This window comes from Phacochoerus africanus, chromosome 3, assembly GCF_016906955.1.
Source record: "Phacochoerus africanus isolate WHEZ1 chromosome 3, ROS_Pafr_v1, whole genome shotgun sequence".
NCBI lineage: Eukaryota > Metazoa > Chordata > Mammalia > Artiodactyla > Suidae > Phacochoerus > Phacochoerus africanus.
Genome location: NC_062546.1, coordinates 159,841,782 through 159,861,246, shown reverse-complemented (window position 1 = coordinate 159,861,246; position 19,465 = coordinate 159,841,782). Strand labels below are relative to the sequence as shown.

The 19,465-nt window shown below is 37.7% G+C and overlaps 2 protein-coding genes across 3 annotated transcripts in view; one reads left to right on the top strand and one right to left on the bottom strand.

Moving 5' to 3' along the window:
• PMS1 (PMS1 homolog 1, mismatch repair system component) overlaps positions 1-19,465 on the bottom strand; it is a 121,294-nt gene that overhangs the window by 94,714 nt on the left and 7,115 nt on the right. Inside the window, 1 exon segment of the mRNA XM_047773055.1 lies at positions 3,268-3,335. The gene's annotated coding sequence lies outside the window, so the exon portion shown is untranslated.
• ORMDL1 (ORMDL sphingolipid biosynthesis regulator 1) lies at positions 1,458-18,565 on the top strand. 2 transcript variants are annotated; one of them, XR_007134040.1, is made up of 5 exons: positions 1,458-1,578; positions 3,459-3,639; positions 8,927-9,078; positions 16,968-17,491; positions 17,551-18,565. XR_007134040.1 is itself a non-coding variant. In XM_047773062.1 (4 exons), exons 2-4 carry the CDS (start codon positions 3,466-3,468, stop codon positions 17,101-17,103), a joined length of 462 nt encoding a protein of 153 aa, XP_047629018.1. In that variant the 5' UTR covers positions 1,458-1,578; positions 3,459-3,465; the 3' UTR covers positions 17,104-18,565. The 2 variants fall into 2 exon arrangements, 1 of the variants encoding a protein (XP_047629018.1); XM_047773062.1 differs by having other exon boundaries at positions 16,968-18,565.

Genomic DNA, 19,465 nt, shown 5'->3' with positions numbered 1-19,465 from the left:
AATCTCATATCTCTAGCATGACCTCTAGAACATAACAAGCATTCTATTGTATGTGTATCAAATGGTATATTTTGAAAAGTAGAAGGCTTAGGAGTCACAGCACAGAATGTTTAAGAATGTCAGGAATCAATCTTCCATATTTGCTGAAATAGTGTTGATGATCAGGAAAATCAGTTAAGAACAGTGAACCTAAAAAGAAGTAGAAATCAGAGTCATAGACTTTAAGTAGAATATAATGAAACAATTTATTTAAAGAACATAATAAATCTAACCCAATCGGTTTCACAGAACCAATAGATAGGAGTTCCTGTGTTGGCTCGGCGGTTAATCAATCCCACTAGGAACCACAGGGTTGCCGGTGCGATCCCTGGCCTTGTTCAGTGGGTTAAGGATCCGGCGTTGCCCCGAGCTGTGGTGTGGGCTGCAGGCGAGGAAGGGACCCCGCGTTGATGGGGCTGTGGCGGAGGCCGGCAGCTACAGTTCCAATGAGACCCCTAGCCTGGGAACCTCCACATGCCGTGGGAGCGACCCCAGAAAAAGACAAAAAAAAAAAAGCAAGATATATATAGTCAACATTGTCTGACAACAATTTTGAGATGTTGTTGAAAGTTATCTTGTACTGACAAGGTAATAAAATTAGATTTCAAACATGATGCCAAATAATCTGATTTTTTTTCCTCCCCATTCTCGAAAAGGATCAATTCTTGGTACCCACATTTCCTCAGCATATACAACAAGGACCTGTGTTCAGCATGTAGACAGACCCAGAACACCAGTAAAAATTATGCTTAACTGAAGTTTGCTTTCCCCACTTGCACGATGCCACAACATACAACATTATAAAAACGTCACACTCACGCATAAGACAGGCTGTTATGGCTTTGAGGGAGTAAAGTTTCTGCCTGGCAAACAACTTTGAGACCTACTGCCAGAGGGATCTGTGGAATGGGCTGCAACAAAGGCCTAAACACGATTTAGTCAAGAAATGCCAAACCAGGCACCAAGGGGGCCCACACCTGAACGGAAACCGCTTTCCACTTGTGCGCGCCCGCGGTCCCGGCTTCATCCGCTTCCCGCCCCTTAAGGGGAGGAGGGGTCGCCCATGGCTGCCGCCAGCGCTCTCGCCCCGACCGGGACAAGTTGAGGGTAGGAGGCTCTAGCGCCTACGACCATATAAGATTGAGTGCCCCTTAGCCGCACCACACTACCTTCTTACTCGTTCAAGGTGGGCAATTAACAATCCAAGAGCGGTCCTGGCACCGTCCCAGCAGGAGCCCAGCCCCAGCCCGGCGCTTCTACGAGCCCCAGCCCGGCGCTTCTACGACTCACCCCCAGCGGGCGCGCGGCGTGGCGGGCTCCAAGCGCCGCGCCTTTAGTCCCGCCCTGCCGGGCGAACGTGGGATTGGCACCGCCCTCAGCCAATCCCGTGGCAGCGCGTTCTGTCCAGAAAGCTTTCGCAAGCTGCGCCGCCCCACGCGCCGCTGCGCCGAGGCTAACCACAAGCCTTCGGCTGGAGGAAAGGCCGCCGCTGCCGCGGGCTTCTTACGTCTCTGAGCCGGCCGCCCAAGAGTGCGGCGGGTGAGTGGGAATGAACGGCCGCCGAGGCTGTGCTACTGCCTGTGGCACTGGGAGCTACTGGCGCGCCTGGGTCGGCTTTAAGGAAAAAAGTGGACTCCGGCTTCGGCCGCGGCACCCTGTGTGGCTGTGCGGGCCAAGTGGCTTACAGGGTTGCCCCCCAGTCCCGGTCCGGGCCCTGACTGGATGTGCCGCTCTGAGAAGAAAGGGGCGGGGGTGGGGCGCTGTGGCAGTAGCAGCAGCCGCTTTTGCTGAACTTTCACCGGCCGGGGGCTCCAGCCGCCGGTGGAGGGCTGCCTGAGACTGGCGGGCGGGCGGGGCGGGAGGCTCCTGAAGGGGGGTCGCTGCGGGTCCCTGGTCTTCAGACACCTATAGGTCTTCTTCACTCTGTGAAGTCATTGTTAGTCCTGAAGTGGCGCGGCAGACTCCCAGAAAAGGTTTTCTGGGATAGGGTTGGGTCAGTTTTTGCCTTCCAGCTCAAATCTAAATTTTAAGCCTCTTTCGAGCATCTTTTTTTTAATGCTATCCTGTTTAAAGTGGGAAAAGCATCTTGAGTGGTGACATTTTCTAAGTAGAACTCACAGTATATAAAAGTAAGCTATGATACACGATGGATATTTAGATTAGAACCAATGTTTACACATTTAAATTGAGACTTTTGTTTCGTTTTAGCATTACCAACTTTCATTACCGTAAGCCTATAGGTTTTTGGAGGGAGAAATGGACAATGAACTCTTCAGAAATGCTTGTTGGATGGAGTTAGGAGAAATTCCTCTCTCACTGCTAATTACGTAATAGAAAAGAGTTTATGTACTTTTTTTTTTTTTTTTGCGTTTTAGGGCTGCACCCGCGGCATATGGAGGTTCCCTGGCTAGGGGCTCAATCAGAGCTACAGTTGCCTGCCTACACCACAGCAAGGCAGGGTCCCAGCTGTGTCTCTGACCTACACCACAGCTCAGGGCAACGCTGAATCCTTAACCCACTGAGCGAGGCCAGGGATCGAACCAGCAACCTCATGGTTCCTAGTCCAATTTGTTTCCGCTGCACCACTACTGGAACTCTGAAAAGAGTTTATATATTTTTAAATCAGCGCTGTTCCAAGTATAATGTAGCTCTGCTTCCCCTTGTCCCCAAATCTCAGAAAGAAGGGAAGGAGGGAGGGGGGAAAGGAAGGAAGAAAAGAAAACCAAAGCTTTAGAAAAATTAACTATAATTAAAATGTGTAGAATAAAAACAATTCGTGAAAGAAAGAAAACCAGAGTTTTAGAGAAATTAACAGAGTTAAAATATGTGGAATACTCGTTTTAACCTAATTCTGTCACGAGATTGAGAAACAAACCTTACCCCTTGACCCTGTAAAATTTCCTCGTCATCCTTCTCAGTATTCATAAAGGAGTGATTTGATCTCTGGCTACTCTTTATGAATATAGTATTATATTAGATGTGAGAGTCTGGCTATTCAGACTGGTTGGGTCAGCTTTGTTTTTTTATATTAGTGTATTCTGCTGGTAAATTTACTTCCTTTCACTTTGCTCTCATGATATAAGAAAATGTAGGTCTTATCTTCAGTTTGAGTTTTCCTACCCATTATTTCATTTAGTAAAACTAACATGCTAGGAGATGAGTTTTAGGAAAGGGATTTTAACTGTTTATTTTTTTCAACAAGAACTTGAAAAATAAATTTTGTCTTACCTTAAAGTCAAATATTTAGAGTTATTCGTCAGCATCTCCAAGTAGCATATTTTGTACATCTGTTTGTTCTAGTTCAGAACAATAAAGAGAAAAAATAATGTCAGTAACACGTATTTTGTCAGGTCAGAATTAGGAGTGTTCAGATTTACAATTATATATCAGTGTTGATTCATCTCATTGCTTTCCTGCAGAGCAAATATGAATGTTGGAGTTGCCCACAGCGAGGTAAATCCAAATACCCGGGTAATGAACAGCCGGGGTATGTGGCTGACATATGCATTGGGAGTTGGCTTGCTTCATATCGTTTTACTTAGCATTCCCTTCTTCAGTGTTCCTGTTGCTTGGACCTTAACAAATGTTATACATAATCTGGTAAGAATTTCACTTTATACTAAGCACTTAAAACCTTAAGGTTTAGTAGTTTTTTCAGGGACTGTGTGGATGGAACAGGCAGTTATTTAATGGGTACAGTTTTGTAAGATGAAAAAAGTTCTGGAGGAGGATGGTTGGGATGGTTGCATAAAAATGTGGATGTTTTTAATACTATTGAACTGCACACTTAAAAATGCTTAAGATGGTACATTTTTATTTAAATGTATTTATTTTTTTCTTTTTATAGCCCGCACCTGTGGAATATGGACGTTCCTAGGCTAGGGGTCGAATCAGAGCTGCAGCTGAGGCTTACACTACATCCATAGCAACACCAGATCCGAGCTGCATCTCCAGCCTATGCTGCAGCTTGCTACAGCCAGATCCTTAATCCATTGAGCTAGGCCAGGAATAAAACGTGCTTCCTCACAGAGACTTCATCGGTCCTTAACTCACTAAGCCACAATGGGAAATCCTGTTATGTGTATTTAACCACAGTTTTTTAAAAAGCTTAAAGTTTTATGTTATAAAGAAGAAAGACACATGACTCAGTTTTTGAAAAACGGTTTGATTGAGGTATAAGATAAAATTTGCCCATTTAAAGTGTATAGTTCCCGTCATGGCTCAAGGGTTAACAAATCCAACTAGGAACCATGAGGTTTCAGGTTCGATCCCTGGCCTTGCTCAGTGGGTATTGCCATGAGCTGTGGTGTAGGTTGCAGACGCAGCTGGGATCTGGCATTGCTGTGGCTGTAGTGTAGGATGGCAGCTACAGCTCCGATTCTACCCCCAGGCTAGGAACTTCCATATGCCGCGAGAGCGGCCCTAGAAAAGGCAGGGCCTTTGCCCAAAAAGGCAAAAATAAATAAATAAAAATAAAAGTGTATAGTTCAGTGATTTTTTAGTATATATGCCAAGTTTGAAGAATTCTTATCTGGGATAGGATTATATCCTTTCTGTCACTTTATGTTTAAACATCAGACCCTTTTTCTAAGTAAGACTTTTTTCTATTGGTTTAATAGAATCTGAAAAATAGTAGGTCATTTTAGCAAAAGTTACAAGACACTGTAATTCAGGCTACTATAATATATTGATTAACCAGAATGCTTCAGAAGAAGTTATTATGTTTTTTGGTTAACTAGAGTCTAATGAACATCCTTGGTTTCAATCCTTGTTAAGTCTTTCTAAATTGTATAAATATACTTTCTTATTTCAGTATAGAAGTTTTGAGCTTAATCATATCTTAATGATTCAAAAACCTAAGCTTCTTCCTGTTGACTATTGCTCTTCTATATTATATGATAGCTCTAAAAAGTACCAAAGGTTAGATTGACTCTACTAACCATACTATGCAGCCCTGGAAATTGTTTAAAACAACAACAAAATCCAAAAAACCTGATAGTGACTTTTCTTGTCTTTAATAGCCTATTGAAGTAGAATGAAAGACAAGAAGCCTAGTTAATTAAGACTTTTAATTGAATTCAGATTAACTATATATTTGTTTGAAGGTATACCCAAAATGAAGAACTTTAAGACAGAAAAATATAGGAGAAATGTATTAAAAAAAAAATTAACATGGGAGTTCCCATTGTGGCTCAGTGGAAACAAAACTGATTAGAATCCCTGAGGGTATGGGTTCAAACCCTGGTCTCACTCGGTGGGCCCAGGATCCAGCGTTGCCGTGAGCTGCAGTGTAGGTTACAGACGTGGCTGGGATCTTGTGTTGCTGTGGCTGTGGCATAGGCCAGCAGCTGTAGCTCCAGTTTGACCCCTAGCCTGAGAACTTCCATATGCCTTGGGTGTGGCCCTAAAAAGCAAAAATGAAACAAAAATGTGATTTATTTTATATCATGTAGAAAGTATTTGAAGTTGACTGGAGGAGGACAAGGATGAAGTGGTAGAAATAAGTGAATGTCTGTTAAGTCCATTTTATATGATAAGATTTTAGAAGAAAGGGTTTAAAAACACTGTTTTTAGGTAGTAACCTCTTAGAAATAATTGACACTAACATATCCTTTTTATTGGAATTCTTTTCCTTTGGCTTCAATGGGATTGCTTTTTCTTATGTAATTTCCGATCTTTATTGTTTCCTTTCGCACAATCTTCTCTTACCTTCTCTTAAGTATTGCTGTTCCCAAGGTTCTTCATCTCTTCTTATGCTATATGTTGTATGTAGGTTACTTCATCTATCTGTATTTTTAGTCTCTACCTGTTGAATGATGATGACCATACTAATATTGTCAGAACACCTTGTATCTTAAACCAAACAAATATCAATTGAACTCATGCTTGATACATCCCTTACTACCCTCTGCAGTCTGTTCCTGGACTTTGTTCCTAATCTAATCTTAAGGTACCACTATCTTCCCAGTAAACCATAGCTGAATGTCAAAGGTAAAGTGATTAATATAATGTATCATCCTAACTTTAAAAGAGAGCTTTAGTAATAACTACTCTAAGAGAGTAAATGTGAATCAGGACCACCTATGCAAACTAAGATACATGGTCACCCTAGCCTTAGAATAACCTAATTACTTTTCCTTTATATTCCACTTCCATCTAATCAAAGCCTTGTCTTCAAGGTGATCCCCTGGGCATTGCTGTAATTCATGCCATTTTTTCATTAACGTAGATTGCTCCAGTAGGTCAAATGGTTTCTTTGATGCTCCACTACTCTACTCCCCTTTATTCCAGTTTAACAGAGTGGTAGTTTTAAAATGTATGTTTGCCTAAATCTCACTCTAAGTCCTTCAGTGATTCCCTGTTACAGTCATAGTAAAATGCCCAGCTCTTTGTGTGGCATGTAAAATCCGTTGATAATAGTGCAGGGGCAAAAAAGGGACCTTAACCCATCTCCAAATATAAGCTATGCTCTAACAATAATGAAAATTGTCTCCTCTCCTTTTTTTTTTTTTTTTTTGGCTTAGGCTCTTCCACTATTTTAATACCTCTCCCTCCTTCTTGCTCCACTTCGCTGACTGCTGCTTGTCCAGGAAAATTATTCAAATATCACCTCCTCTACGAAGCTACAAAATTCCCATACTGTATTCTTTTTCATGTATTGATCATACTTTTATAATTAGCAGCTTATCTCTTTTATTTTTTAATTTGTATATTTTTAAAGACCTATTTAAATGTTTGCTGAATAAATTAGTCTATTTTCACATGATTTTCCCATCTCCATTGACATACTTATTAAATGTACTTTAGAAGTTTTCTGCCCCCTTCATGTTTTCAAGTTGGTGGACTGAGATTGAGGCCATGGACAAAGGGTAGGTAATTGAGAACATGTAGGGAAACCAAATTTCTGATTTAGTCCTCTACACTAAAAGTCTAACTAACCAACCATGGATATAGCAATTATATGACTCCGAATGTAATTATTTTCGAAGTTAGTCTTCATGAAACCAATTAAAAATGTGAAAATACCTACTGAACACTTTTAAATATGGGAAAACAGATCCAGTTGTTATCCCTGATTAGAAGAAACTGTCTGTGCCTTTCTGAGCCTTACAGTAGAAACCTACAGCAGTTGATTTTACCCATTGCTGCAGTTCACTCTTAGAAGTTTTAATACTTCACAAAATTCTTATCCTAGCTTTTAAAATTAAAGAGAATTCTCTTCAGTTTGAGTCAGTAAGCCATGAGGGCTAACCATGAGCTACATATGTTTTTTCCTAATTCTTTTGATGTGGGTATAAATTATCTATCACTAAAATTTTATAGAAATTTTTATTAGTTATTAAAAGCAAAATAATGGAGTAGATGGTAAATGGTTAGATAAGATTTTATTTTTTCATTAAAACGAATATATAAAATAAACTGAATTCTAAACACTGGTGAGTGCATGTGGTTTGAAGGAAGTAATGAAAGGATTGTTCTTATTTCTCTATAACATGTATGGGCTAGAGTATAGATTCTTAACTTTTTTGGGTCACATACTCTTGAGAATGTGAAAGCATACATTTTCTGTTTCATTCTCTCTTTTAAAGTCCATGTGAAAATAGTTTTCCTGTGCTTACGGAATAAACATTCCTTGGCTTAATATCATCTTGGCTTAATATCTAATACTTTGAATGAGCCCTTGTTCCTGAAGTATTCAGGCTTATGGGAAAAATATGTACACAACTTCAACACTATATTGTGCTATAATAAACGTATTTTCAATAAAATTCTGTATAAGCACATAGGCAGGAGGTTAATTATTGCTAATGAGGAGGGCTTCAGTAAGGAGTTATCATTCGCATTGAACCTTTAAGAATGTAGTAGTTGACAAGGTATAATCAAGGCTTTTGCCTCAGTGACAAGGAATCTTTTCCATTTCTGCATTTCTTGAGTACACTCTGTACCTTTGATAGTAATTTCTGCCCTACATTGTAGTTATTTATGCATATCTTTTTTTCCTTACCATTTCTTAAAAGATTGAACTTTTTCAAGGTGTTGGTTATGTCTTCTTGACTTTAGTGACTAGGTAAAATTGTTTCATGATAATATATAGGCTTTATTTAGTTACCGCTGCTTCAGGCAGTGATCCTGCAATGAAGCATTACTTATAAATCTAAATGGATATGTCAAGGAAACCAAATCTAGTATACATTGTTTTTTTCCTAACTAACTAGATGCTTAAACATATTACTGGACAGAATGGCTTACATATTACTGGACAGAATGGCTTTCAGTAATGTTTTTTACTTTAATTTTTAAAAACCAACTTCAAAATAAACATTGTTGAGGCACAGTGGTGATTTTAAAGGCAAATTGTGTTGGACATTATACCTATTACATCAAACCATCTTTGTTGCTTCGTAAAAGGAACTATCAAGACAAAGATCTAATGTTAAATATTTTCAAAATCATAAGTACTTGCCAGTTTGTATGTTTTTATCATAAGTATCATCAGATTTACTAATATGACACTCTAAACTTTCCTACACATTGGGGAAAAATTAATCCTATTTCCTAATGGTAAATGTTTTAGAAAAATCTAAATATAATGATGCAGAGCTACCCTGATGGTACTTTTCATTTATTTTCATTTTAATAAGAGATGAAAACAGGATACTTTTGCTTGACTTTATAGTGATTTTCACCAAATCCTATGTCCATATAAGCCCCTGGAAGTTTTGTTTTACTATGAAGAAACTGGCCACAGTCTTTCACAATAACATAAAATCTTAAAACTTCAGCTGTTAAGTTGATCATGCACTCTGTCACAGTCTGGAACTATCTTAATGCTTACGTATTAATTTTGTATTTGATATTGATTGTGTACTGCCTTGTTTCTTTCCAGGGGATGTATGTATTTTTGCATGCTGTAAAAGGAACACCTTTTGAAACTCCTGACCAGGGTAAAGCAAGGCTCCTTACTCATTGGGAGCAACTGGACTATGGAGTACAGTTTACATCTTCACGGAAGTTTTTCACAATTTCTCCAATTATTCTGTAAGTGGTGAAAATTTTTAGGTATGAGGAGGATTGGATGAGAGAAAGCCATCCTTTTATTTGATTAAATTTGAATATAAACAATATTTTTTGAAAATCTCTATCCGTTATAGCTACCTTGTGGAGAGTATAAAATACAGGCAGAATTTTTAACATACTGATAACCAGTTTTCACTTCAGTCAAATATATATGGAGACAATATTTCATGCTTATCAGTATGTATAGACATTCTAGAATGTGCAAGTCAAATATATTCTAGTTCGTGTTAAGTTCCTTGCAAGAAAACTAAGCATATAATCTTGTTTTGTATTCCACTGTCAAATTAATCTCCCTAAACAAGGATTTGGATGATTTCAAATGAGTATCATCAATCACTTGGCACTTTTAAACATTCAGACTTGTTAGGAGAGACAGTATAGTTTAGAGAAAAGAGAGGTTAGCTTTTCATTGTAGGACAGACCTGGATTGAATCCTGTATCTATCAGTTAGCCTTTTGGTTTTGCTCATTAATAAAATCCTAGCCAGTGATATCTAACTCAGTCTGATGCTGTAAGAAATGCTTATTGTAAAGTATCTAACCTTATATTTGGTATCTAATTTTCTCCTATTACCTGATATCCAAACCTCTACAAAATGGTTCCTACCTCATATTTTCCTTTATGTTCCTCACCCAGCTCCCACCTGATCATGTTCTTCTAAGCAGCATTTCTTGAATACCTCATGTATATTTTAAGTCATTGTTCAAGTCATTTGTTCAGTCTCCTACCTGAAATGCCTTTTCCTTTCTTAATATATCTATCTTATTCTTTAAAGATTTAAATTGTACCTCCTCAGTGAGGTCTACTTAGCACCCAACCTTCAGTGATAATGCTCTGCTTTGAACTTCCATAGTAGTTGTTACTCCTTATTTATGTCATTTTGTATTATTTCTGTTATTTATTTCTGCAAAGAATTTGTGCATGAATTGCTTTGAATTTCATACTCAGTTGCTTGCATATAGTAGATATTTCATATATCCTAATCAAACCCTCTATAGCATGAAGATTATTTAATAATATATCCATTATAAAATCAATGTAGTCTGCAGTAGCTGGAAAGACTTCTTGGAGGCATTAAAACTTCTTAAACTAGAACTTAAGGTAGGGTGGATTTTAGATGTTTAAGTCAGAGAAGGCATTCTCAAATGAAAAGAATAAAGTAATCATAAGTTGGTATATTTGTCTTTCCTTGTATTTATAACAGGAGGAAATTTCTTAAATTTTTAATTGTTGTAACCCCACATAAAATTAATGTCAAATGAAAATTTACTAGTATGGTCTAACAAAGATGAATGCAATAACAAGAATAATTGTTATTCAAACAACCTTAAATTTGTATGTAAGCTCTACTCCTCTCTAGCTCTATGACTTTTGGCCATTTTCTTGAAAGACTGTTTCCTCGTCTAGAAAATGTGATGATTGCATTATAATAAAGTTGACCCTTGAACAATGTTATGGGGGGTTATGGGCATGACCTTCTGTCTAGTCAAAAATCCGAGTTTAGATTATTTTCTATCCCTGGTTCCACATCCTTGGATTCAGCCAACCATGGATTGTGTAGCAACCAGGTCACATACTGTGATATTTACTCTTGAAAAATATCCATCTATAAGTACACCTGTGCAGTTCAAGCCCACATTATTCAGGGGTCAACTCTACATGTAAAAAGCCTGACATATGCTGAATTTTCAATAAGACCTATCACAAAAAAGGTCCAACTAAAATGTACCTGTGTACGACACCCACATGTTTAAAACCATATTTTTGACTCATGGGAATGATTTTAAATATCTTGTGATTAAATTCCTTGTATAACTGAAGAAACAGCATTAAAGCCATCCATATAGCATTGGTATTTCTCAGAATACATTTATTTACATTTTCTTATTTGATCCTCATTTGTCAGGTAGCTGCTGAGTAATATTTACCACACTTTTTGGATAAAGAAACATTCAAATGCATTGATTTGGTCTAATCTTGTAGCTAATTGGGGTCAAGACCCAGATTAAACCCTAAACTAGCTTCTGGTACAGGTCTCTTTCAGTATACCCTTTGGCAGGTAAATGCTATCACACTGATTTCCACCTGGGTTTGCATCCCTTTGGAGGGTTGTGTAGGTTTTTATAAGAGTCAAGTAATTTTTGTGGTATATGATCTTTTTTATATGTTGTTGGATTTGGTTGGCTAAAATTTTGTTTGAGAATTTTTGCATCTATAATCTTCAAAGATATTGGCCTATAATTTTCTTTTTTGGTAGTGTCCTTGGTTTTGGTGTTAGGGTGATGGTGGCTTCATAGAATGTCTTTGGGAGTATACCTTCTTCTTCAACCTTTTGGAAAAGTTTAAGAAGGATGGGTATAAGTTCTTTGTATGTTTGATCGAATTCATCTGTGAAGCCATCTGGTCCTTAACTTTGTACAGAGTGTTTTTTTTAATGCATATTCAATTTCATCTACTGATTGGTCTGTTCAGTTGATCTTTCCCCCTTTTTTTTTTTTTTTATCTATTCCTTCTTGATTCAGTTTTCGCAGGCTGTATGTCTCTAGAAAGTCGTCCATTTCTTCTAGGTTGTCACATTTGTTGGCATATAATTGTTCATAGTGTTCTCTTATGGTTTTTTGTATTTCTGCAGTATCTGTTGAGATTTCTCCTTTTTCATTTCTTATTTTGTTTGAATTTTTTCTCTCCTTTTTGTAGAGTCTGGCCAGAGTTTGTCAATTTTGTTTACCCTTTCAAAGAACCAGCTCTTGGTTTTATTGATTTTTTTCTATTGTTTTATTCAGTCTCTATTTTGTTGATTTCCTCTCTGTTCTGTATGATTTCCATCCTTCTGCTTACTTTAGGTTTTGTTTATTCTTGTAATTCTTTAAGGTGATAGGTTAAGTTGTTGATTTGAGATTTTTCTTCTTTTTTTGAAGAGGGCCTGTATTGCTATGAACTTCCCTCTAATAACTGCTTTTGTGGCATCCCATAGATTTTGAATGGTTGTGTTTTCATTATTATTATTATTATTATTATTATTATTTTTAGTGCTGCACTAGCAGCATATGGAAGTTCCCAAGCTAGGGGTCAAATTGGAGCTATAGCTGCTGGCCTACACCACAGCCACAGCAATGTGGGATATGAGCCACATTTGCAACCTACACCGCAGCTCACAGCAATGCCAGATCCTTAACCCCTGAGCAAGGCCAGGGATCAAACCTGGAACCTCATGGTTCCTAGTCGGATTCGTTAACCACTGAGCCACAATGGGAACTCTGAAATAATTTTTATAGTCTATAATTTGTTGAGGTTATTTTTGTGCCCCAGTATGTGGTCAGTCCTTGAGAATGTTCCATGTGCACTTGAAAAGAATATATATTCTGGGTTTTTGTATGTAATGTCCTGAAAATATCAACAAGATCTAATTTTTCTGCTATGTCATTTAGGATCTCTGTTACCTTAATTGATTTTCTGTCTAAAGGACCTGTCCATTGATGTGCGTGGAGTGTTGAAAGTCTCCTACTATTATTCCCATCAATTTCTCCTTTTATATCTGTTAGTATTTGTTGTATGTGTTTGGGTGCTCCTATATAGAGGCATACATATATATATATGTGTGTATATATATATATAAATAAACAAGTGTAACATCCTCTTCTTAAGTTGATCTTTTTATCATTAAGCAGTGTCCTTCTCTGTCTTTCTTTATGGGCTTCATTTTAATGTCTATTTTGCCTGATGTGAGTATTGCAAATCCTGCTTTCCTGTCTTTTCCATTTGCCTGAAATATCTTTTTCCGTTCCCTTGCTTTCAATTTGTAAGTGTCCTTTGCCCTAAAATGAGTCTCATGTAGGCAACATATTGTAGGCTCTTTTTTGTTTTTATCCAGTCTGCCCCTCTGTATCTTTTGATTGGAGCATTCATTCCATTGACATTTAAGGTAATTATTGATAAAGATGTATTTAGTGTCATTTTAAACCTTGTTTTCCAGTTGATTGTATGTTTCTCCTGTGTTCTTTTCTTTTTTTGGTTGGATGATTTCTTTTTATTTTATGCTTGTATCCTCTTCTTTTTAGTTTTTTGTGAATGTATTGTTTGGTTTTGATTTGTGGGTGCCCTGTTTTCAAGTATGTTAACCCCTTCCTATATGTGCTTGCTTTAGCCTGATAATCATATAGGCTCAAAAGATAATCTAGATTTTCTTACTTTCCTTCCCCACATTTTATGATATGATGTCCTTTTTTTAACATCCTCATGTTTATCCTTTTGCTGTTCCTTGTGTTTATTGTCACTTTTACAACAGGTTTTGTTTGTTTTTAAGTTTTAGATTTGTGTACTGGCTTATTTGATTCCTTTCCAGTTGTGATTTTCTCCATTTTATTTCTTCTTGTTTATTAAGAGGAGCCCTTTCAGTATTTCTTTTAGAATAGGTTTAGTATTGCTGTACTCTTTAGTTTTTGTTTGTTGGAGAAATTTCTTTATTTCTGCTATTTTAAATGATATTCTTGCTGGATAGAGTATTCTAGGCCGCAGATTTTTCCCTTTTAGAACTTTGAATATATCTTGCCACTTTCTTCTAGCATATAGTGTTTCTGGAGATAAATTTATAATTAACTCTCTTTTTCTCTTGCAGCCTTTAGGATGCTCTCTCTATTTTTAACTTTTGCCATTTTTATTATACTGTGTCTTGATGTGGTCCTTTTTGGGTTCAACTTGTTTGGGGCCATCTGTGCTTTCTGTATCTTGATATCTGTTTCCTTTATATTTGAGAAGTTTTCAGGCATAATTTCTTCACCTATGTTTTCAATCCCCTTTCCTTTTTCTTTTTCTTCTGGAATCCCTATTATGTATAGCTTGGCCCACTTATAGTATCCCATAGATGTCTTATATTGCTTTCATGTTTATTCATTTTGTTTTCTGTCTGCTGTCCTGATTGCATGATTTCCATTATTCTGTCTTCCAAGTAACTGATTTGTTCCTCTGTATTATGTTCTGCTTTTGAGTGTCTTTAATTCAGCTTGTGTCTGTGCAAATGAATTTTCTAATTCTTCTTGGCTCTTATTTTTCTAGTTCCTTTCTAAAGTAATCTGCATTACTGTTCATATCCACTCTTAATTCCTTATTCACTCTTAATTCAGTATTTTCACTATCTCCTTTTTAAACGTGGTATCTGTTCATCTACAGAGGTCTGTTTCATTGTTTGCTCCTTCAAGGGAATTCTCCTGTTCTTTTAACTGGGAATGATTCCTGAGCTTCTTCATTTTGCTTATATTTTTCTTATTCTTTGAGTTTAGGGAAAATAACTACTGTAGTCTTAGAGGGCTATTTATATGCCAGAGTGCCATTGGTATTTTGTGAAGGCTTACTATTTATTTTTGGTGTGAGGGCTGCTTTTGGTTTGGATGCTTGCTGTCTCTTTCCTCAGTGTGTGCAGGCTCTTGTCCTCTTGATAGGGTGCTGCACATGCTTCCAGGGAGATGGCACTGGGCAGGTCTAATAGCCAGTGCCTGGTTGCTGGGCCCTTGACAGTGGCAAGGACCTGCAGGGAGGTGGCTCAGGCTGCATCTAGTCGCAGGGCCCTGGGAAGTGGCAAAAACCCTTAGGCAGATGTAGACAGCTTCTGGAGCATCTGGCAGTGGCAGTGGCAGGGTGCATGTGTTCCCAGGGAGTGAGAGTAACAAGAGGTAGTACTTGGTTGTGCTGCCCTCCTCAGAGGTGACTGGGGCCCCAGGTGGTGCCTGTTCATGGACCCCTAGTTGTGGTGGGACATGCCCACCTCTGGAGTCTGAGATGATTGCAGCTGTTTTCCACCACTACCTGTAGCCCTCACATGAGGTACCTCACCACCCATAGCCCCACCCTCCAAGAGTCCATGCGTGTGCAAAGAAAGATATTCCTATGGCAGTCTGCCCCTCTTCCTCTTACCCTCCCCAATAATGATGCCTTACTTCTCCTGTGGGCCCAGACCTCCTCCCAGGTTCCCTCAGCTGTGGCGTTGCCCTCCCCAGCCCAGGGCATTCCACTCCCCAGCCTTTGGCACACCACTCCCTCAGGTTGTCTCCACACAGCCAACCCTAGTCCTTTCCCTGGAACTGACCTCCAGATTCTGCGTCTCAGCACCCAGCCCTCTTCCAAGCATCCCAGGCTGGGTGTCTCTAGAGGTAGTACTAGTTGTCTGTGTAGCTCTTTCTCTGCTTTGTCCTCCTCAGTCCAGCTGCTGTGCTTTTTCTGAGGCTTTGAGGTTCTTCCATCTTGGCTGATCTCCCCATTAGTTAGGTGGCTTCCCAAGGTGTGGGTTCCTTTCTTTCACAGCTCCCTCTCAGGGATGCTAGTCCCATCCTGATTCCTCTCTCTCCCCACCCCCTTTTGTTCTACCCAGTTGTGTGGAGGGTTTCTCGCCCTTTTTGGAGGTTTAAGGTCTTCTGTCAGTGTTCAATAGATGTTCTGGGTGAATCATTCTACATGTAGGTTTTTGTTTTTGTTTTGTTTTGTTTTGTTTTTTGATGTTTTTGTGGGAGAGGATGAGTGCCATATCTTACTCCTCTGCCATCTTGATCCCCTCCCCAAGTAATTTTCACGCAAAATTAGTTTTCATTAAAAGACATAAAGGAGACTATGCTACAATATGATAAGGAAAAGCCATTCTAAGAGGATATATTATTTCCAACATATCAAATTATAGATTAAACCCATATTGATCATGGGGAAAATAACTGAGCTTATTAAATGCAAGTGGCATCCTATTGTTTAGTGAAGGGAGTATGAAAGCAGGAAGACAGGGTTTAAAGTAAAGATTGAGGGACATGATTTATTCTCAACGAATTTTCTGAGTGTAGTTCGTGAAATAGGTGGAAGATTATAGAATTTCTCAATTTAAATGGTTCTGAAAATGATGTGTACAGCTCTCTGTAATGTTTTTAGTTGTATCTGGAAAACAGCTGTTCTTTTCTCTCCATATTACACAAGATATCTATTACCCCCCTTAGAGGGAAAACTATTAAAATACTTTTCTGTTTACTCTAAAAGTATTAATTAATAAACATCTATATGCAAATTAAGTTATTATCATCAAATAAGGTATGATGTTTTATTTTCTACATCCTGTCTATATTAGGATACTGGCTTGATTTATCTGCATTCTGATGTACCTTGTGTCAAACTAAACATTCTGACTCAATGATAAATAGCCTTAAAGGTGGTTTAGGCCTCCTAAAACAAATTCTCAGATATTGAATGTCTTTGAACATGTACATTCAGTTTTGGCACAACAGATGGAATTTTATAATAGTGTCTTTCAAGATTCTGTATATAACTGTTGAACTACAGTATGGAAATGAGACCATCAAAAGGGCAATCAAGTATTTGTTTTCTTTCAAAGATACTAAATTTCACTAATTCACTAACACCCCAATTTTCACAACTTATAGCAATGGTTCTTAATTTTGGTGGATCACAAAGCCTTTGAGAACATGATGGATGCTTTAACTCTAGATTGTCTCTTCAGAAATACACACATAAGTACAAACTACACTTGAAGTTTCAGGAAGCATAGGAACCCTAGTTTGAAAGCCTTCTGCTTTAAAGGATGCTAAGTAGTAACTGTTCTCTATTAAATACATTTAACATGATTGAAGAAATGCAAAATGTTCCTGTATGCCTCCATTAAACAAATGTTTAAATCCTAAATAAAATTTAGACCCTCAACTAAAATGTTTCCTCTTTTTTCAGGACTCAAGTGGTTCTGCTTTTAGGTATTTTGTGTTTCAGTGGCCTTTTTTCTACCTTTAAATATTTAAAAAAATTCTAAGTAATTTCACTTTTATATGTTTCATATATATATAAATATGTATATTCTTTTATTTCTACAGATACTTCCTGGCAAGTTTCTATACGAAGTATGATCCAACTCACTTCATCCTAAACACAGCTTCTCTCCTGAGTGTGCTAATTCCCAAAATGCCACAACTACATGGTGTTCGGATCTTTGGAATTAATAAGTATTGAAATGTTTTGAAACTGAACACAAATTTTTACAGCCACTGAGTTTTCTGTAAGGAAGGAGTGATTAGTAAACTGCACTGTTTCTGTGATAATGTGAAATGAAAGGTATTTACATTGGAGAGCCAATTGCTGCTTCTTCATGTGTGGTTTTGAAGTGCAGATTTTTACAAGAAGATGCCTCTGTTTAATGCATCTGGTATCTTTCTGAAGAGAGGCTTCATAGGCAGGCTGGGCAGGCCCAGCTTCTAAGTTAAATGACTAAAGTAAGGATGTAGTAGATAAATACAAGGAAATAAGAGATTTGTAAGGAACTAGGTCCAGCTTAGCTTATAATGAAGGGGCACTATATCAGGAGCAGAAAATTTTCAATCATTCAGTCATGATCATTTAGGCAAACTTATGTGTAAACCAGAATCATCTCTTTACAGGTTTATTATAGATTGTTTTTAGGCAAACTTATGTGTAAACCAGAATCATCTCTTTACAAGTTTATTATAGATTGTTTTTATTACCATACATATTCCTCTTGTGTTAATATTAAAAGGGTATATACCCTCTTGTTTTATACAAACCAATTTCTACCTTCTGAGTGTGTTTTTTTGGTTTTGAACATTGTGTTGATAGATGATTCATTTTTACATTTACTAAGTTGCTGAGTTTGTGAAGGTCCACCTTCATGACATGACTGATTGATAATAGAAGATAGGCATCTTAGAAGCAGCCTCTTGAGTTGGCCTTCTAATTTTGGAACAGAGTGGGTTTTGCTGCCTTTCCAGATACAAGGCTGCTAAATCAATTAAGAAAACAATTTATTTCTCAGTTGAAGTATATGGTAACATAAAGGTCTTTGCTTACTTGGTTGAGCAATCTTATTGTTGAAGTCTGCCATTTAGAAAACGAAATATAAAATGGACAACCACATAGCCAAAATGTGGTCTGGCGGAAACTGCTTTTCTAGCAATAGTATCAAAGTAAATAATGGAGTCCTTTTTTTTTTAACAGGTCTGTAGTAAAAGATAACATCAGTTTTTCTTAGTCCTTCTGTTCTCAGTCCCACATTTTGCCCGTCAATACATGAGTCATTGTAGATAACCCAAAATGGTAACTATTTCCAAAGCAGCAACCATACTGAATTCTCGTGACTTAGAGAAGCTTCCTGTAGTTGCTGACATTAATTGCAAGAAATAACTACTACTTTGAGAAGTAAATGTCAAGAAAAGTTCTGATGTGGGATGAAACTGAAAAACCTAGTAACATTTGTATGTACAATTGAGTGAAAAGAATTATAAAGCCAACTTAATCAGTTTGTTTCCAGCTGACTTTTGGGGGTAATGATCATTGTTTTGTATTTCAAAAGTATTGAGTTTAGAAATCAGTTGTATAATAATGCCTTTGTATGTCTGTCTTATGTATTTTTAAATAACGAATAATCTATACTTTAATAAAATTTTTCTTTGGTGTAAGATTAATGAAAAAGCTCTCCAAATTCCGTCATCAGGTTACACTTAAATTTTTCAAGTTTTTTTTTTTTTTAAACAGCTGAATTTGTAAAATTACTGTAGCTAAAAATATTCCTTTTTCTTCATTTTAAAGTTTATCTCAAAAGGCTTACATTTTTTGCACAGACTTCAGAGATTGAAATCTGCCCCTAGGAGTTCCCAGCGTGGCATAGTGGTTAACGAATCCGACTAGAAACCATGAGGTTGCGGGTTCGGTCCCTGCCCTTGCTCAGTGGGTTAACGATCCAGCGTTGCTGTGAGCTGCATGCGGTGTAGGTTGCAGACGCAGCTCGGTTCCCGCATTGTTGTGGCTCTGGCGTAGGCTGGTGGCCACAGCTCTGATTGGACCCCTAGCCTGGGAACCTCCATATGCCACGGGAGCGGCCCAAGAAATAGCAAAAAGACAAAAAAAACCAAAAACAACATTTAAAAAAAAAAAAAGAAATCTGCCCCTAATACAGGCCTTCCAATGTTTTCCCTACTTTTGCCCTTCGGTATTTTAAAAATATTTATTCAATAGATATTTGAGGGCCCACTCTGTTGTAGAAATTGTTTTAGGTATTGTGGATACAGTTTGTAAGTATTCAAAGCAAGTCCTTTCCCTTATGTACTTATATTCAAGTTGGAAAACATAAGTAAACAAATACATACTATTTGATGAAGTGATAAATGTCATGGGGAAAAAATTAAGCAGGTGAAAGACAGGGGAGCCTGCCTCAGGTCTTCCCTAAAGATCCTAACTAAGGCAACTTTTGAACACAAATCTTCCTGATGTAAAAGAGGAAGCAGTACAAAAGTCTAAAGAGGCTTTCTAGTACAAATGATGGCAAATATTAAGGCTCTCGGGCAGGAATGAGAGTGGTATG

What these genes read in the sequence shown, in the direction of transcription:
- ORMDL1 (XM_047773062.1), top strand. Translation starts at nt 3,466, where the DNA reads ATGAATGTTGGAGTTGCCCACAGCGAGGTAAATCCAAATACCCGGGTA. An exon ending in CAAATGTTATACATAATCTG is followed by an intron (nt 3,640 to 8,926) that starts GTAAGAATTTCA and finishes GTTTCTTTCCAG; the next exon opens with GGGATGTATGTATTTTTGCA. An exon ending in ACAATTTCTCCAATTATTCT is followed by an intron (nt 9,079 to 16,967) that starts GTAAGTGGTGAA and finishes TTATTTCTACAG; the next exon opens with ATACTTCCTGGCAAGTTTCT.